The 21027-nt window shown below is 40.2% G+C and overlaps 2 protein-coding genes across 2 annotated transcripts; both read right to left on the bottom strand.

The window, feature by feature from the left end:
• Window positions 1-7220: 7220 nt before the first annotated feature.
• slc7a4 (solute carrier family 7 member 4) lies at window positions 7221-13521 on the bottom strand. The gene is made up of 4 exons (XM_073465456.1): window positions 12540-13521; window positions 10451-11157; window positions 10082-10190; window positions 7221-7441 (listed from the first exon to the last, which is right to left on the bottom strand). The coding sequence occupies exons 1-4, from the start codon at window positions 13519-13521 to the stop codon at window positions 7221-7223; spliced, it is 2019 nt and encodes a 672-aa protein (XP_073321557.1).
• A 4466-nt stretch (window positions 13522-17987) lies between these two features.
• On the bottom strand, window positions 17988-20788 carry dgcr6 (DiGeorge syndrome critical region gene 6). Its single transcript, XM_073466484.1, has 5 exons — window positions 20449-20788; window positions 20147-20307; window positions 19827-19927; window positions 19267-19407; window positions 17988-19105 (listed from the first exon to the last, which is right to left on the bottom strand). Exons 1-5 carry the CDS (start codon window positions 20550-20552, stop codon window positions 19034-19036), a joined length of 579 nt encoding a protein of 192 aa, XP_073322585.1. The 5' UTR covers window positions 20553-20788; the 3' UTR covers window positions 17988-19033.
• Between the last annotated feature and the right edge of the window lie 239 nt (window positions 20789-21027).

The raw sequence follows: 21027 nt of genomic DNA, 5'->3' as shown, positions 1-21027 counted from the left end.
GGCTCCACTATTTTGAATTTATGTGGTCATATCTAAGAACAAGAGATATGAAGATGATATTTAAATAGAATTGTGGCTTTGGTGGTTGACCACCTGGTGACTGGGAAAAGGTTCTCAAACTTAAATGGTTAAAAATGGCTTCTCAAATATGCATGAAAAGGATGTATTTGTTATAACTAAACACATAAACTAACTTGATGTCCCATGTGATGTATCATTTCATTTCTGTGGTAGAATGTGAAAAGAATGTACTGCAGGAAAAAGTAAGGACATTAACCATGGAGGAAGAGGCCTGTCGTAATCTACAGCAAAAGATCCAGGAGTTAGAGAGTCAAATCTCTGAAACTCAACTCCGTCTTGATAAAGAGAGCTCCAAGTACCACAGTGCCTGTCGCCAGCAAGAGGTCATTGTCATGACAAACACCAAATTATTTGTTGTTTTCAGCTTGAGGACATCACCGTCTCACCCCTGTCGGCTTCTTGTTTTTGTTGTTGTGCGTCCAGTCAATGCAGGCGAAGCAGAAATCTTTGCTACAGAGAGTTGATGCTCTCGACGAGGAGTGTGAAGAGCTGCAGAGACAGTTGGGAGAGAGGGAGGAGAGACAGAGCGACCTGCACAATCAGCTGAAACAGATGTCAGAGGAGAAGGAACAGGTGCAGGCTCAGCTTGCTCAACAGCAGGTATATTTGATTTTCTTCAGTTACACAGAATTTTCATAATAAAGAAATGTATAGTAGCTGATGCTTTGATGCTTCTTTCCCACAGGACCTGTGTTTGCAGTTCCAAAAGGAGAAGCATACTCTAGAAACACACGTGGGCGAGCTAAAGAACAGTGTGTCTGAGCTGAAGGAATACGTGCAAGCCTTAAGGGAGAGGGAGAAACTGTTGGTGGCTTTCCCAGAGCTCAGCCCTCTGGCTCAGGCCCAACCACAGAGTAGGCAGTTATTAAATATTTGTCTGCTGATTATTGTCATGTATAGGTAATCAACTGACTAACAATACCTAAACCGGTGTACATAAAACTCCCTCAGTGCTGTTGACACTCCCTTAGAGCAGCCGCTACCTACTTTTTCTTTGTAACAACACATTCACCACATGTATTACTTGGAAAAATAAAGAATTGATCATGTATCCAGTGACTTATTTCCCAACGACTTCTTTCTTGTGGACTGTAGTCATGTTGTAAGTACTTACATGTTGTCCATTCCACATTTTCAAGGTACAGGGAACGTGCTCCTGGATATGGAGCAACAACTGCAGGCGAACTGCATTCGTATCCAAGTTCTGGAGCAGGAAAACACCACCCTGCACAGTAGCCTTGTGAAGCTGAGGGAAAGAGCGCAAAATAATGCAAGCAGGGTAGGACGGATTTGTAATTTTGTAAAATATGTGAATTGATGTGTGACATGTTGTTTTTGTGGATGTTATCCGGGTTATTTTATTAACTGTTGACTATGCATTTTTATCATTAGGAGGCCTCACCTCAGCAGACATGGGACCTCTCTCTGTGCAGCACACCAGCAGATAAACAACAGAATCACCTGACACAAATGCAAGAAACCGCATTGTAAGTTAGATTTGTTTAAAAAGGAACCTTTGAACATAGGTTCACTCTTAGAAATAAAATTGTTAACGAGAGCCATATCGGATTCTTTGGCCTGTCCCCCTAGGAGAACCCCTTTTTGGTTCCCAGTAGAACCTTTCATAAAGGTTCCACCTGAAACTTGTAGAACATAGAAGCCAACATAAAGTGTTATAAATAGAACCATCTGTGAAGGCTCTACCCAAAACCCTGATAAGAGGTTCTAAAGAAAACCTTTCTATGGTGTAATTGTTCCACCAAAAGCTCTCTCTGGCGGTTCTATCCAGAACCTTTCCACCTTCTTAAGATTTTACGGGGAACCCTTTTGTATTCCAAGGGTTTCATCTAGATCCCATCCAGGGGTTTCTACCGAGAACCCTTTTAAATTCCAAGGGATCATGTAGAACCTATCCAGGGGGTTCTACCTAGAACCGTTTTATATTTCAGGGGTTTATCTAGAACCCATCCAAGAGGGTTCTACCAAGAGTTCTTTTATATTTAAAGGGGTTCATTTAGAACCCAATGATTGAACAGTGAAAGCATTCACATAAATTTAAATAAGTAAAACGTTTATTTAAACATCTTGGACCAGTGATGGATAAGGAGGGGAGACTCTTTGAGAACAGGCCTACAGAACAGGAGAGGCTGTGTAGGTTCAGGGGGAACACGTTAAAAGTGACTGTAACACCAGTGGGATCAGCAACATGACAGAGAGGACACAAGCCAGGCACACTGCGCTGTCCTCAGCAGGCGAATTCATGTGATCTCCAGTAATGGTGACATAGCAGAACCTTTTTTTTTCAGGGTTCTTTAGATGCAAATGGTTCTGGTAGAACCTCAGTCTTTCAGGAAGAACCCTTTTGGAATCCTTATTTCTAAGAGCATGATAGCATGAAGCATACAGTTTTATAAATGATTGATCATCTTACACTGCTGTGTTTGCGGTATTGCTTTTTCTCTCCTTTGTGCCACAGGCAGAGCAGCAGTGCAGTACGACTGGGATACAGTAACAGATGGCGGGAAGCAAGACAGGGGGAAAGTGTTTTGGAGTCAGCTGGGTCAGAGGATCGTGTGTCCACCGCCGCTGCCTCCCCCTCTTCCCTCCGACTTCACCTTCAAACCCTCCACCTGGACTCTGGCTCTTCTGCTGCTAAAAGCCACACAAGAACACACAGTGTTTCTCTCCTCTCTCACTCCAGGAGCTCGAATCAGAGAAAAAAATGAAAGCCTAATTACGTAAAGATAAGACAGTCTTGTGGTGCAGAGAAGAAGAACACAGCTTTGTATGGGGAATCTTTTGCAACAACTATGTGGCTCATTACAGGCACATTTCCTACATTAATAAGTCATGAGGTGTCATTGTACTGCTGTTTTTGTAATTTTATGTCATTATGCACACTTAAGACAGTGGTTTGCCATTTTTGCCACATCTATCATTATGCTAACTTGAATATAAAATACAATAAACTTATTGTTATACATTGAAGAATTACTTTAATTTTGCTGCTATTAAAAAAGGGCACTGACTGCTGTTGCATATTAGGTTTCTGGATATATGATACGCTTCTCAAACAAACCTGAATAGGTAACCTTCAGAGCAGATGAGTCACATGGTTCTGAATAAATAGGCAGTTAGTACAGCCTTGAATATCTCACAAACAAATAGACAGATGTGTTGATAGCTTTAAAGTGCTATCTGACAAGCTATCTGTGCTGATAGCTTTAAAGTGCTATCTGACAAGGGTGGGGAGTTGGAGTTTCCAAGGAAACGCAACTGCTTGGAGGATTCATGCTCTGCTGAATCACCACAGACTTTTATTTCAGTCCCTCCAAGATAATCTGTCAGTAAATCCTCAATCGTGCACCAAGATCACACATACTGCAGATCATTGTGAGCTGAAGCTTTGTTTTCGTATTTAACTACACTGAATGAAGTTTTACAGTGGTAATCTGAGATGTCATGAGTTGTGTAATCTGAGTCTAATAAGGAGCCTGAGCTTGTGTCAGAGCTGTTATAGAACACATCCTTATTTGTTCTTGTATCTGTGTTTTTATAATGAGGACATGTAAGTGTAAACTGCAAAAACCTGATTAACGTCACTATTAATCATCCTCACTCCGATCTCTCACCAATACGACCTGAATGAACACCTGATCTATTATACAATTCACTTTGATGACAGCTCATGACCTGAGGGTTAATCCCTAAATTGGGTTAACTATACACAGTTGTGTCATCAAGCATGTAATCGAAGTTAGTGTTAAGATCTTTCACTTGGTGGCACGGATGCCAGATAACATTATATCAGCACTACACTTCACTATGGCATTTAAGTGGTGGTAGTCATGAGCAGCAAATATAGGCTGCACTTTTAAAACACTTATAAGCCCAGTTGTTCAGTAAATGCTTCTTATGTTCACAATCCAATAAAGACAGTTATTTAAAAAATGAACTTTTTATTATGTAATAGACGGCTGAGTAAAAGATGAGTCATGTCTATTCTAAAATTAAAATTGTGTTGAAGAGAGAATTATTGTCCTGGGTGAGACAAAATCTAAACTGTAGGAACTGGTTTAAAAAATATTCATTGAAGAAAACGTTTTAGAAAAATAGAAATGTCATGACTTGTATGAAATTTCTATCAAACATTTCTATAGCAGCAAAAGGCTACAAGGGGACTGTTGGGCTTTGGTGGAGGTATGCGCTCTACTGAGGGCCATTCTAGTATGTATTTTTTATTTCATTATATGTACAGTATGTCCAGGTTTCAATCTAAAGAAAAATTGCGAGAGTGGTTATTTTAACCCAAACCATGACCATTCGCTGACCCTAAACAAGTGATTTGTGCCTAAACCTAACCAGATCTTACCAAAGTGTTTGTTTGTTTGTTTGCTTTGTACAAAGTGCACAATAAAGAAACAACACGTCACAAGTCTTGTGAAAGTTTTGCAATCTACAGTTAGCTTCTTCTTCTTCCTGTTTTTGTGAATATTTACTGTAGATACGTAAGTGTGTCACATGTTGGTTGTTTATGACTGAGCAGAACCAAGCTAATACTGGCTGTATTCTAGTCCATATTCAACCATCTGGACTGGACAGAGACCAACACCCTGTAAACAGTCCAACTTAAAGCTAGTGTGAGGATGAGAATTTTCCTGACTAGTGTGATTCCCTGAGGTGATACCGCAGTCAGATTAGTCCACAATTTAGATTTTTGTAAATGCTGCTTCAAAACATTTATTTTGTCATTTATAACACAGTCTTTTGCATTGTATACAGACATACACGATAACAGAAGGAGAAACTTGATGTGCAAGTACAATACTATTCAGAAGTAAGAAAAGAAGTGGATCATTTATAATTGTGCTTCCTGGCACGAAAAAGACAGAGAAAGAGGTGAGAGAAAGTTTAGCTTTCCAAAAAAGAAAAAAAGCACCGCAGGATCAATATCTGCACTGGCCCTGACATCAAAAGCAGAACTGTGACACAAAATTACCAGATAATAGTTTTCAGTGTGCAAAGTTGTACAAAATTCTCCTGAACCTGACTCCTTTTTGATATTATGCCAAAATGCCTCCAACTGTACATTCTCTTCCATGTTTGTGTTTTGGTTTAATCATCAGAAAGTATGAAGTCCTGTGTAGGAGTTTTAATCTAACAGACAAATAAATGAAACAATTCAATCATAAAGACTGATTATTTTAAAGGGTTACTCCACCAATTTTACATAGGTCTTAAAATGTCTTTATAGGACTTGGGGAGTACTACCGCATACATGAAAAAAGTAGTATGATGCCTTTTGTGGCTTTAGAGATAGCTGCATGTAATCGGAGACATTTACTCCAGTGATGTCATTCAGTAGATAAGTTGCATTGTGGGTAAAATAGGTGCCAGGTTTTGAAAAGGAAGAAGACATTAGCTCTGTTTCTATTGTTTACTGTGCGTTTAAACTGTCCATAATGAGTCAAACAGTCCAGACCAGCGGACTATAGCCCACATTACCCACAATGCAACTCAGCCACTGAGTGACAATTACATGCAGCTTCCCCTGGAGCCCCAAATGGTTTTACACAACTTTTTTCACATATGCAGTAGTACTCCCCAAGACCTGTTTACACATTTGAATGTGTAAAATTGGTGGAGTTACCCTTTAACTTTGGAATTCAGTCTGCATTGACTACAACATGTTTAAGGCCATTGGTTTCTTTTGTAACACATGCAAACACAAACTGAAATGAATAAAAAAAACATCCTTTTAAATATGTTAACCTATGTTATAAAATCTAAAGCCTCATGTTCACTTATAGACATTTTTGTCTGTTAGTGTTGACTTTGGGAATGTTATCTGTATAATGTGAGTGGTCTCACATATGTGCCTTTCTCTAATCTGGGTCAGGCTGCAGACTGGCGACAGGGACTGCTGCAAATCTGCCGGGATTACAGAGGCCTCAGAGAGATGAAGCACATCCCAGGTTTAACATAACAACCGATGTCTGTCTGCCTGACAGCAATCTACCCTGTGTGAAGATTCCCATCGATCTGTGCTTTCCTTATTTGTCCAATTATCTAATCATCTCTCAGTCATATGACTATAAAGCTCAATAATCTGTGTGCTTTCATTGCTAATCTCATGACGACAGGGAAAAGGGGGGTGAGGGCTGCTGTCTAAATGTGTGTGAGAAAAGACTGCACAGGAACGAGATCGGTGACACAAAAAAGAACAGGGTCATGGGACGGGATTTAGGAGATTAAGTGAAGCACTGAATTGTTGTTGAGCCACTTAAAAAGGTGAACACAAACGCTTGATGAAGACTAATAGAGGTACATGCGAAACATATAACATAGATAGTTGACACAGAAAAATGACAGTGGCAGAAAAAGGAAACTCAGAAAGCTAATTAGATCTGTATAAAAGCAGAACAGTAATAGTGATAATAGAAAAATAAATACATATGTTAGAATATGGGGATAAATAAACCACTACACTTAGGGCAGAAGGAGAAAATGGACTAAAAAGATCCTAATGATTAGAGTCTGTTGTTCTCTTGAGAGAAGAATTTGAGAAAAAGGCAAAAATGTAAACTCACAAAAGTCTGTGCATTCCTCTATTAACTTAAAAAACATGCAACAAACAAATCTTATTTGCTCAAAATGATATATTCCAAAAAAAAGACGTGGGTTATCTTCAAATGTTGGTTTCAGCTTAGGAACTGTGCTGACATTTTAAAAAAATCATCCAATGAGTAAACTAGAAGTGCAGTTTGTCACAAAGAAAGCACCAGATATATAACCTATAACCATTTGGAATCTGACAAACTGGCAAGGTCGCAAGAAAAGAGCTGGTCTTAAAGGATATAACACAACTTTGATGCGAGGAGTTTACAGGACAGTAATAAAGCTCTCTACTGTACATTCGAGTATTACAAGATATACAAATATGCTTCACATTGAGACAGAGAGCGTGCATCCCACTCTGTGGTGTGCTTACATTTGCAGAGCAACGAGTACAGACTGTGGCAGGCCGGTCACACGCTAAAGGGAGTGAGCTACAAAGAGTACACAAGTAATAGTACAGCGTATGAGTGGCAGACAACAGATAATACCAGGCAGTAGTACTGACTATGTTTGGTCACACATCATCTCTTTCCTGTGTACTCCTCAGCTGTGAGCTCTGAGTCAGAGGAGGGGTTGATGTGGTGCGCCGAATCCATCTGTCCTTCGGGCTGGACAGACTGCACTGTCTCTACCAGGCTGCCGCTAGGTAGAACCACGTACCGGGCGGCCATGTCTTTGGGCTGCAGCTCCCGCATGCCCTCCTTACTGTGCCAGATCCCGTAGCCAAAATACACGAAGAGACCTGGGAAAGAGACAGCACCAAACATTTGTAACTGCAATGACACAAAATTAAAGTTAGGGCACACTTTACTGAGGTGAGTAGTGAGTGCCATCACGTGGGTTTACAAAGGTTTGGTTATAGTGAAATGTTGATGGCTTTCATCTTGTATTCTCCGTGGGCAAAATCAATGTGTCTGTGTTATAAAAACAGACTCTCGCAATGGCTTCAATGTTGCAATTTTTAAACCTACTATATGCTCTAAATGCTAAATTCAGCATGCTAACATGCGCACAAAGACAATGCTGACATGCTTATATTAAAGACATGTAACATTTCTGCGTTCAAATGTCTAAAAATGACTAGACCTTAAGTATATGTTGTTCAGCTGTGTACTAATATTATCCCAAACGTTTCCTACAATGTTCAAACCCAGAGAAATTCCTAATTTTACTCAGGCTAACAGTGCGTTTCATTTGGTCACCTGCAGCCATAATTTACAGGAAAATACATCAGATGATCCGTCAGAGCATGAGAAAGGAAGTTGTGATTGGACAAATAGCCTATGGGATTTTTCCATTACATTTTGGACTATAGAGTGGTGTAATGATGCCGCATTTTTGTAGGCTAACCCTGAAGTTAACGTCGCCCTGGTCCCCTGTCAAAAAGCTCATCTGATTTTTCCATTGGATTTTGGAATATCACCTGAAATAATCTCTTTATGACACAATTACTAAACACGTTTCTATAAATCGATCAAACTACAAGTTGTAAAGTTCAAATTAGAATAGTTTTGCAACTAAAGTCCACCAAAATGTGCAAAAATGCTAAGTGATTTCCAGGTTTTAGGACTACAAACTACACCACTATATTGCAGAAAATGAGCTCTGTGACAAATAGTTTACGATACTTTATGAGACACACGTTTTGTTATGAAAACCACTTTTATGATTTGTGAAGCGTAAATGAAACCAAAAATAAAAATAAAGAGGCTAACATTAGCTAAGAACGTACTACGTCACAGTCACATTACTTCAAAGTCATCACTAATAAGTGTTACCATTTTATTCTCTACACACTAAATTGGTTGTAGAATGGTTTTGCAACTAATGTGAACCCTCTACAGATGGAGTCTCCCGTCTGGCATGATGACATTCAATGTTCCCGACAACTCTGTAGTCTCATTTAGCCACTTGTTAGCAACCACCATTTTTTGAGAACTGTAAACTCTTTTAATTCAAATGCGAGGTATTAACTGACATATTTGATGTTGTAGTTAAAAATATATCTTAAGCCTGTGTTAACCACATAACTTTTTTCTGCATATAACTGAAGACCTCTTCGAAAAACCCATTGAATTCAAGATGATGGAACTGGATATACAAAAATGCTAACTCATTTCCGGGTTATAAAAACTACAAACAATGAAGACAACAACAATGTACACAAGTCACAATCATGCCAGAATGCCACCGTGAGCTAATTAGCAGTGAACACACATTACAGTGGAGGCTGATGATAGTGTCATAAGTTTTGCGGACCTTTTATTTTAGACAATCATCTGTTAATGCAATTTATCCTGAAGGGGAGCATTAATGTGTGTGCCAAAGTTCATAGTAATCCATCAAATTGTTGTAAAGTAGTTGTTGAGTAGGCTTCTACATTCTGCACCAAAATGGAGCAACAACAGACCGTCAGGCCATCGACTGACAGAAGAACAAAAGAAAGAAGCCCTCTATATATTTAAAGCTTTTTATTAAGTCAATGAAATCCAGGACTTTTGTCAATTTGGATTTACTCTCTGGTGTAATATTGATGACTTGGCTTTAACTCCACCCAAACTCTAATCTGAATGAACAAATCTCCTGTTTTTTCCTCTGGTGGCCATTATGGAAAATAAGTGGCCATTTCGTCTCCTCGTCTTCTCTAGGGAAAGGAAAAGAGCCCAGCCTGGAGCCCTGTCAAGTGTAATACTCCGTGCTGGTGCATCTTGTTAACTTGCTGCAGTCTGACAGCAGTGTTTAAATGGCTTACTGGTCCAGAGAAGCCTTAAGCTAATGCAGCTAATCATGTTTCCCCAGTGATCCCCCCCTGACTGACAGGGCAATAACGCTGTCTGACCACCATCCTCAGAGGGTTGCTGACTAAAAGGGAAAACTTTCTCTATTCCCTCAGAGTACAGAAAATGTTTCACCTGATGATGTAACACTCACGTACATTTAGTTCACTAGCAACAGGAGGCTGGTTATTATTCAAACTACTTAGTTAACTTTCATTTCACATCATGTGTGCTCTGTGGTAAGATTGTCACAATACCAGAATTTAAAACTTCAATACAAAACCAGTATAAAAAACAATACTTAATAACTCCACCCAAAATATAATTTCTTACTTTGTTTATGAACAACCTGCTATACAAGCACTGCAAGTTGTCACTGAGCACATTGGAACACATTTGCAATAATGTTAATATCTGTGCAGTCTTCAGTTGAAATTTCTTTTATAGTTTCTGTGCATGCAGATATTGTATAATTTGGAACACGTACAGTAGTTTTGAAAAGTATCCAAATATTGATACTTTACACCTTAGATTAGTCAAGTTTTTTTTCATTCAAGTTTTTCTTCAGCCACTTGTTTGCTGCCTCAGTTCTGGTGCTTTCTTACCTACAGCGATCCACACGGTGAATCGAATCCAGGTTAGAGGGCTGAGCTTCATCATGAGGAATACGTTAATTAAGATGCTGGCACCTGGAGTCAATGGAACCAAGGGTACCTATACAACAATAAAGCATTGGTCATACTTCAGTCATAGTTAATGTAGTTTTAATGACATTTGGTTTTCAATAAATGTTTCCTTTTAATTGAGGTTAATGGTTTAGCTGAGCAAATTATAACTGTGTGTTGCTGCCAGGACAGTGAATTACAAGGAGCAAGTTAATCCGCGGACCAAACTATAAGTAAAAGGTGGCAGCATTCATTCACCATATTACACACAGAGCTGGTTAATCGTTGTAATATCATTAAGGAGCTCACCTGGAATGTTTTTCTGTTGGTTTGTGGCTCATGAATCCATATGAGCGTCAGGCTGCCAACAAAAGCTAGGCTAAAAATCACCAGCAGCATTGTGAAGCTCCAGAGCGGCAGCTGCAGCTGTTTCTGTCCGAATTCTAGCACAGCACAGAGGGAGACTGAGCTCACGATCAAAGTCAGCACGCAGAAGGCCACGACCTCGCCCGGCTCACAGTCCCCCAGTAGCCTGCCCAGGTACGGTTCCCAGAAGGCCTTCAGCTGGCCAACCCCGCGCCGTTCTGCCGTCTTCTGCCTCTCCACCAACTGGAGTTTGTCAGAGAAGGACTCGTACTGCTTCAGCTCCCCGCTGTCCTCTGTTATGGTCTGGGACTCAGAGGGGGCAGGGGAAGGCTCAGCATTAGGGTTAGGAGATGTGGAAGCGGTTCCCTTGTCGCTGGGTTTGTCGGGCTGGAAACGCAGCACGATAACACTCGCTGCCACAAAGGTGTACGCTAGTAGGGTGCCGATGGACAGAAACTGAACCAAGGCCTCCAGGTCAAAGATGAGAGACATGGTGGCCATGAGGATCCCAAACACCAATATAGCGTTGACAGGGACTTTGGTGACGGGGTTGACCCGGGAGAAAAAGGAGAAGAACAACCCATCCTCCGCCATGGCGTAGACAATCCGAGGCAGGGAGAAGAGATTACAGAGCAGCACAGTGTTCATCGCTAGAAATGGGAAGAGACATCATCATCACAACACAAGTCAAAATATATGCACTGATCAAACATAATGCACAACCATACAACAGTCATTTAAAGGGACAGTTCAGGCCAAAATTAAAAACACGTTTTCCCTTTTACTTGAAGGGTTATTCATCCATCTAGATTGTTTTGATGTGAGTTGTCGAGTTTTGGAGATATCAGCGATGGAGATGTCTGCTGTCTCTTGAACATAATGGAACTAGATGGCACTAGTAATTTGAAAAAAAAAAACAGCGTCTCTGGAAGAGAAGCTTGCTAACTAAACAAGCTAACATTACAGATCACCAGAGGTAGGAAGTAAGAAGTACAAATACTTTGTTTCTGTACTTTACTTGAGTATATATTTTTCTGACAACTTTTGACCTTTACTCCCTACATTTGAACACAAATATCTTTCTACTCCTTACATTTTCAAAACAGGCTTGTTACTGTAGTTTTAATGCTTTTGAGGGGAAGTTTTGATTTTTTTATTTTGCCTTCCCAACATCACAAGGATGATTTCAACATTAGTGCATATCACAAAGTAATGTAAAAGACATAACAAGAGAGGGAGACTGGAATGGGGAGAAAAGGCGTGTTAGTGTTTCGTACCTGCAAAGACCCTGCAGCTCTCTGCCTGGATTGTCTTATTTTCTCAGTTTGTTGATGCTCGGGGCGCTTTACCAACCCAAAATCTCAGTGTTTGAAGTCCTGGGAATGAGACTCAACCATCAGCTATCTTTCTGGTGTGTTTACAGCTCAGACAAATCCTACTGAGTCTACCTTTAAGTTTAATAGTCTTTGAATTATATCAATATGATGTGAGGTTCAGTTAGCAGAAATGGCCTTCAGAGGGATACTGTTTACTTTTATACTTTAAGTACATTTTAGAGCCTATACTTTAAAACTTTTTCTGAGTGAAGAAATTGAATCAGTACTTCACCAGTATCTGTACTTCTACTTGAGTAAAGAATGTTTGTACTTTTGCCAACTCTGCAGATCAACTGAGTAGAATACCACTAATGTTCACATCCCTTGTCCATGAGTAGATGCATGCTATCTTCTGTGTGGTGATACGGTGAAGTTTGGCAGAAAGAAATTAGCTCCTACTTGAAACTTTGCACAACAACGTCTGCAGGTTGGTCTCAGATGTATGATTCGGCGCCTTGAGCACTACAAGCCGAGTGCCATCTACTCCAATTACATTTGAGCGAAGGCAGACATCTCTACAGTCGATATCTCCAAAACTCTGCATCTCACACCAAAACAATCCAGATGGATATATAGGACTGCAGGTAATATGTATTGGATTATGGGTTGAAACGTCCCCTTAAAATCGTACTTCTCAATTTAAGTTGGTAGCTCACCACAGATGGAGCCGACTGCCACGATAACTCCAGCCCAGCTGTAACCACGGCGGAAGAAAGCATCTGCCAGAGCTGAGTTGGGGTCCAGTGTATGCCAGGGTACCATGAGTGTGAGCACTGTGGAGACCAGGACGTAAGCTGTTGCTGCCAGTCCAAGAGAGATGGCCGTGGCAATGGGAACAGCTTTCTGTGGATTCTTTGCCTCCTCACTTGAGGATGCAATTACATCAAAGCCCACAAATGCGTAGAAGCACGTGGCTGAGCCCGCCAGTATTCCAGAGAGTCCGAACGGTGCAAAACCTCCTTCTTTCTGGCTCCAATTGGCTGGTTCAGCCAGCATAAAGCCAAAGACCAGGATGAAAACGATGACGGCCATACTTATAACGGAGAAGATATGGTTGAGGTAAGAGGACACTTGAACTCCGAAGGAAATGAAGAACGAGGCAACGACTAGAATCCCTGCTGCAAGGATATCTGGGTAATGGGCGAGGAAGGGCACGTTCCACTGCATAATGTGGGTCTCTGTGAAGTTCTGGATGGCGTGGTTAAAAATGGAGTCCAGATAGCCACTCCAGGCACGTGCCACAGCAGCGCCACCAATCATGTTCTCCAGAATCACATTCCAACCGATGAGAAAGGCCCAGATCTCTCCCACAGAGACGTAGGTAAACATGTAGGCAGATCCCGTTTTGGGGATGCGTGCTCCAAACTCTGCATAACAAAAGGCGGCCAGGAGTGAAGCAATACCTGCAAAAAGGAAGGATATGATGACAGCAGGCCCCACCATGTCTTTAGCCACTGTTCCTGTCAGGACATAAAGCCCGGAGCCCACCATGCCACCAACTCCCATCAGAGTCAGGTCCAGGGTGGAGAGGCAGCGTTTCAGCGACGTGGCCATCATGTCATCATCTAGTGTCTTGAGTCGGTTCAGTCTCTGACAAAGGCGCACCGCTGGGGTGCAGCCTCTCGGACAAGCTGCCATAGCTACGGAGTAAGACAGGCCAGCTGGGCAGGAAGTTGTTAAAACCGTCACACTGGATCCATTACCTGTCTATGAAGCTGACCTGCAAGACAAAGGTGTACATCAGAACAGGAACAGCTGCTGCTGGTTCATGTGGCCAGGCTTATTAAACCTGCTCCACATCCAGGAAACACAGAATGATGGTGGGACTTAAAACATTTTACACAAAGGTCTTCTTGAGGATCCAATCTATACTAAGCCAATTTGGACACAGAACAGCTTGGCCTCTATATTTAAGGACATTTTTGCTTCATCCTTGCAGTCCATGCAATGAAAGCAATGAAGACTAGCAGGGCTATATTTCTCAATTAAAGGTGCACTGTGTAGTTTTGGGGAGGAGATTTTAATCAGAAGAGAAAGATCTTCATTTATTGTTTTTTTCTGCCTAAACAAACTAAATAAACAAACTCTCTTTGTTTTCATGACTGAATAAACTGAATCAACAAGCTGACCTTAAAGGACAACACAATTTCATGCTGTTTTTCTTTGTTTATGTGTGGCGGACCCTGCCACCTTTCTAGATTCAAACACTGTCCTGGGGACCTTATTTTCCTCTGAGGGCAGCTTGTTTAATCAGTTATGGAAATCACAAATATTTCTGATATTGTATTATCACCTAATTAATATCGTGAATATTAAAATTCTGAGTTTGAATTTCTTCTCCAAAACTACATGGTGCCCCTTTAATCAATTAGCTGTTTGAGCTACAAAATGTCAGAAAATGGTGAAGAAAGCCCAAGACGACCCATGACCCATAGATATTCAGTTTACAGTCACAGAGGAGTAAAGAAACCAGAAAATATTCACACTTAAGAAGCTTGAATCAGATCATTTTCTTTCAATTAAAAAATGACTCAAAGTGATTAAACTGGTGAATGTTCAGTACTTACATTTAAATCTATTCACATAACATGAAGACATGAATATGCATGTTGTAAAGCTTTGGTGATTTTAACGTCAATAAGTTGGTTAAATATGATGTCATGATATTATTATACAGCACAAATGTTACATCAGCACTGTAGTAACATTGGCTTCTTAATTAACAGCAAAAACAGAATATTTAAATGCACTAAGTTTTGTGAAAGAAATAAAAACAGTCACATTCGTCACAGGAGTCAATAACCCTTTTAAAACATGTCTGTTAACACTATCTGTCTTATGTAGATTTTGCAGAGGCCTTGATGTGTGGCACAGGGCCGGTCCACGTCATCTTAAACGTATCCGGTGCGCTGATGTAAAAAATAAAAGCCTTCAATAAAGTCATGATGGAAGATGTTTTTGATTTGCTTGACTGCCGACAAAATATTCGATCTGTTCATCTGTGAGAAGCAGAAATCATCCTCCCGGTCCGGCCGGCGCAACATCCGACTCCTGCGCTTGCCAGGCATATGGCGACAACAGGATGCCTCCGTTACAATTACGTAACGCTTTATTCCCCTCTAGAGATAAACCCACTGCCGTCAACTACACCACACGTCCACACTATGTTCATTCCAGTGTGCATCGAAGACCACACAGCCTTCACAGCCGTGCAATAGGCGACCAGTAGGATTAGCGTCGTTTTAACGCCTGATCAATAATAGATAACAAAATGGAAACGGACGCAAAAGAGGCTCGTTAGTGCGTTACACTTCCTCTCCTGGACGATCTGGGAACGCAGAGAGACATCGCACTTTTAAATCGTGAGGCAGGTGTGATTATTTCACGGGATTCCCTTAAAAGAGAAATAACGTGTGTTATAGCGTAAGAGACATAATGATCGCTTTACCGTTGTTGTTCAGCGTCTCTCATGTGTGCTGCAGGTTAGAAGTTGCCGGGATGCATCATCGTCTGGTGATGGAGCAGAAGGTGCGCCGAGGAACACCAACATGCACCGCCTGGGCTGCTTCTTAAAGGCGCAGGCACCCTTATACGCCTGTCCAGAGGGCTTCCCCGCTGCGCCCCACCCCATAATACAGCAGATCATCTGGAGCCGGCGGTCCGCAGGGGGTCCCTAGATCCTGACTATACACTCCCTGAATACAAATGTTTGAGAATCATGCGTATTGCGTAAGATAAGTTCAGTAAGCAGCTTAAGTAAGTGAAAACAGTCAGCGTGGAAGAAGTTCTCTGAAGTAAAAATACTTTAAAGGGGCAAGAAATTCAAACTCAGAAGTTTAATATTTACAATATTAATGAGGCAATGATGTAAGCTGGGTAATATTTAGCTTTCCCTTAATTGAATCAATAAACAGTTCTCAGAGGGATATCATTTCCACAGAACAATGTTTGAAGCTAGATAGGTGGCAGGGTCCGCCAAATATAAACAAAGTAACACAGTATGAAATTGTGTTGACCTTTAAGCTCAGTTTGTTGATTCAGTGTATTCAGTCATGAAAACAAAGAGAGTTTGTTTATTCAGTTTGTTTACGCTTTAAAAAACACAGTCAATGAAGATCTTTCTCTTCTGATTAAAATCTCCTCCCCAAAACTACACAGTGCACCTTTAATTGAGAAATATAGCCCTACTAGTCTTCATTGCTTTCATTGCATGGACGGCAAGGATGAAGCAAAAATGTCCTTAAATAAAGAGGCCAAGCTGTTCTGTGTCAAAATTGGCTTAGTATAGATTGGTTCCTCAAGAAGACCTTTGTGTAAAATGTTTTAAGACAAACACCAGACCTCACCCATCATCAAGTCCCACCATCATTCTGTGTTTCCTGGATGTGGAGCAGGTTTAATAAGTCTGGCCACATGGACCTGCAACAGCTGTTCCTGAGTGCACCTTTAATAGCACACTAAAACTCTATTATAAGATAGTCATGCATTTTAAATTCTACTTGATTAAAAAGTAGCCTATTACCTCCAAATTATAGTGTCAAAGGTAACTCACTATGCAAAAGGGCCTCTTTTAGAGCATTACATTATGGAGCCTTGAAGCTCCCTAAAGAAAATATATATAGGCTATTTTGTCTTAATGACACAAGAGAGTAATTAGTTCTGGGGATGCACAATGTTTTTTTTTGTTGTTTTTTTTTTTAGCCAATTTTGATAATATCCTGCTTCTCCTGGCTGATACTGATAACACAACTGATAATTTCACATTTTTGTATTTAAAAAATAAATAAAAGGTCCTTGTCGTTTATACACACAAGGGTCTGAAAGGCTAAGATGTAAAGAGCAAAAATGAATGACTCAGTATTCCACAGTTAAGGTTTGTTGTCTTAAAACTCACAGCACATGTGTTGCAAATTACAGTCGAGTTGTCTTCCACTAAAACTGAAAACTGTCCACACTGGGGACGTGTCAGGCTTATAGTCGACACTGTGTTGCTCAGGTGCAACAGTTTGGCTTCATATTATTGGCTCCATTTATCAGTTATCATTTCATCATTACAAACAAATGTCTGACAATATAAATTTGCCAATATCCAGCTGATGATATATTGGACCGATATTTATCGTGCATCACTCATTTGTACATGTACAGTGATAAAAGAAAATGTTTTTCGGGACTACATAGGCTCCTCATAAGTTTTGTTGTGGGGATGTTCACAACTTTATCATTCTTTCAGTACATAATGACCTCAGGTCTAACCTAAGTCACCTGTGAGGGTATGTGGGACCATTAATCCACAAGAGTCGATCATATTTAATAAGATAATCATATGTGTTGTGTGTTTATTCAAAGTAACTTGTTAATTAATGTAGTTAAGTGAAAAGTTCAATATTTATCTCTGAAATGTGAAAAGTAGCATAAATTGGATACACCTAAGTACAAGTATCAAAACATTTTACTAGTTCAGTGTTTCATTTAAACAAAATTAAAACCAAGCAGTACAAATGTAACATAACAGGATAGTTTTATACTATGGGACCCAAGAGGCCAAGCGGGGATATGTGAGCACAATAAATCACAATGCTGTCAGGTGCCTGACCCCGGAGCCTTTATAGGTGAATATAAAAGTCTTACATTTGGTCAGTAGTGAGTGTTAAGAGGATTGATGAGGCATGACACCTGGACCTGGTCAGAGGGTAAGCAGTAGCATTCTAGGCCACTTACAGCATATCCATGATAAATATATTTAATAACTTATAGTCCAGCTAGGATGAAATAAATCCATCTCAGTTTAAGATCCCAGACCAGGTGTGTCTGGGATTGGTAGTGTTAAAGAAAATACCGTAATCTCTAAGGCTATGTTTTACAGATGAAGATGATAAATCGATACATATAAAGGACATTCTGCTCAGCAGCAGATTTTTTTTTTTTTGGTAACTGATGAAGCTACCCATGAACAGGTGCACATTTTATTTGGCTACATGCAGTGTTGAGCATTGGCAGCCTCCCAGTGAAATAACTTGGAACCCGGTGGTACACAAAATACTGAACTGCGGAAGATTCACATCACTGATAACAGAAGAAATTGTGTAAAATTATTCCCAAAAGACATTTTGAAAGACTTTAATAACATTTGTTTTTATGAAAACAGATTCTTTTAATGGATGTACTAATATTTAATGCTTCTCTCCATACTGAAGCCTGTAATATATCATTAGATTGTTTATTGTTGCTTATATGTTTATGCATCCTTAGTACCAACACAACTAAAACAAACTGATAAAAAAACATTATACACAATAGCTGCAAAAATGAAAACATTTTTTTTTTAGCAAATATATCCCAATACTGTTCAAATAAATAAGGCAATAACGTTTGCTCCAAAAGAAAGTCAGTAACTGGAACTGATTTTACACCTTGCTTCTGTTTCAACATTTAAAGTCAACATCCTGAGGCTGATAGTAGCTGCTCTGTTTTTCATGTTTCCAGGGGCTGACTTACATCACCAGCTGGAACAACAACACAACCCTCCAAAACAACTTTCGCCATCACAGCATGGCAAAATGGAAAGGTATAGATTTCAGCTTTAATATTGATGTCAGTGCATGCCTGCTGCTCAGAGTTGGATCTCTGTGTACACACAAAGCAATAAAATATTCCTTTTCCCCATAAAATGGTGCTGACATCTCCACAGGCATCAGGAGGCTCTTGCAGAGAAACCATCTAACATTAATCCTAACTACAACCAACTCTATGTTCTTAAGTAACACATCAACCCACTTACTTTCTGACAGAGCCTGCTCTCTCATTACTCTGCTTAAATATGCACAGTGTGTCTTCCAACGACTTCCTATTTTCACAATATGTGACACAGCATTTATGTGCTTTATAATCTATGTTGTCACAACCTGCTACTGCATTATTCCAGGACTGGAAATGTCTTACTTTATGCAAAAAAACACTGCCTTCTCCTGCAGGTTTTGATGGTGAATATCACACTCATAACAATAAGCAATAGACATTTGCGGAACATGTTGTTAAAGAGAACAATGTCACATGTTAACCAACACATTGAATCTCACAATTACAGAAATGTGAGCACACAGTCTGTGGCCATTGCATGTCTTTTTTTCTTATCTTTTGGCAAAATTTCTCAAAAGACTCCAGATTCCTTCTGTTGAAGCTTGAGTATCAATTCAAGTAGGTTCATCTGCATTGTCAGCTCCTGAATAACACATAACAGCGGAAAAAGCAATTAGTTAGGACACACATCGCCACCTGCTGGACATCTGTCTGCATCACAAGTGCATACCTTCTTTGTGTTGACACCTTTTATGGTTTTAGTATACATTAAACTACAATGAGTAGATGGATGCAGATGCTAACCTGAGGATTGGTGGTGATATAAAACCCAGGGACTCCGGCCTTCTCCAGGGTGTTCTGCTGGTCTATCACTTTTTGATCCATTTCCGCTACAATCTTCTTATCCATCATTCTTTGTTCATCTTTCACACGGATTTCCAGAGCCTGATAACAAAACACACAAATGTTAGAAAACCAAAAGGCATATGGAAATTAGAGCCCAACTGATATATAGTGTAGTACATGTAGTCCGATATAAAAACTCTTTAAAGGGAAATTAGGATACAGAAAAAGATGCTTGGGATCATTAATAATTATTGAATTCCCAGTAAAGTTTACTATTTCACTGCACCGATGTCATTATAGACATTCAAGTTAAACTTTTAAAATATCCCACCACTGTTACATATCCTTGACGTGATTGTTTGACCACATCTGAGAGATAATAGTCAAAAATGTTGATATCACACTTATCCCTACTCCCAAATTCAGGGACTGGCATCTGCCACAAAAGTCTAAATAGAGTGAGGGCTCTAATGGGAATAACCCCTTTAGCAAGAGGTATCTGCATTTCAATGTTTTACCTCTAGTTCTGCTTGTTGGTTTGTTTTGAGAAGAGCAAGGTTGTGAGACTTGCATGACTGCAGAGCATCTTTGTGTTTCCGTGTAAGATCTTGTTTCAGTCCTACACATAGAAGAAATATAAACAGTCAAGCAGCACACTGGCATTTGCAATTATAAGTTTACACTGAGGGCCTGTTCCAGGCAGCAGGTTTGGTGCTTCATATAGGTCTTGTTTTGAGGGGATATATAGTTTTACTCAGTTATTCAGGTAACAGGCATGGACTTGCTTATCTGGACAGGTTGTTACAAGTCTATGTTTACAGTTAAGCAGAGCACCAACCTTGGTGTTCACAGTGCAGCTTCTGCCTCTGGTTGTACAGATTTTTCTCTGTCAGGTGCTGAATATCCAGGAGCCCCTGCACAATTTCATACACAGTCCCATCTATGAGTGCTAAAGCCAGGTCACTCAGCGTGTTGTAGGAGAGGCGCTGCTGGAAGGAGCTGAACATGGAGAAAGACATCGTCAAAGATGCAGTTATAAAACCGCAAGTCCAGGTAAAACTGAGGCAATTAGCTTACTGGTATAACAACTTCTGTCAATTTATGTGAAGGAAGTCTTCCCTGACGGTAAGGTAACATTACCTTGGTAAATCTTTGACTAAAGTCTGTAGTTCAGATAACAGGTAGTAATGTCTCTCTTGTTGCTTTGTGGAATCACCACCACTGACTCCGGGATAACCCTCCATCTCCTTAACTGATCAAATGAGAATACCGAAACATTCAGCTAGCTAGCTACAAGTATGGGCTAGTTGAACTATTTTATAGTTAAAAGTTTCAGAAACAAGATAACGATGTTATCTAATGGAGACTAGTCTGATGTCTGTAAGTTAACAAAACACGGTTTAATTTTCTAAACCAATTTAATATGAAGAAAGTGATTATTTTTAAGCTGTCGGTTTGTTCGTTGTTTCTTAGCTTCCATTCACTCCGATGAGGACCCTAAGTAGCTGCCCGTGAGGATGCCTGTCTGTAATGACGCGTGCAGTAGCCTGATATGTTCGCCAGGTGGCGCCTTTTATCAAAGAAGAGACGCTCCAGAGGATCAGACACTTACCAGGTAAGACCATACATTTACGGGGATTACAAATTACTCATTTAATTGTTGTACGACATCGTATTTGAAAAGGCAACAGCAGCAGTTACACACAGATTGTGAGCGAT

This window comes from Pagrus major, chromosome 5 (assembly GCF_040436345.1).
Source record: "Pagrus major chromosome 5, Pma_NU_1.0".
NCBI lineage: Eukaryota > Metazoa > Chordata > Actinopteri > Spariformes > Sparidae > Pagrus > Pagrus major.
This window is presented reverse-complemented; position numbering and strand designations above follow the sequence as displayed.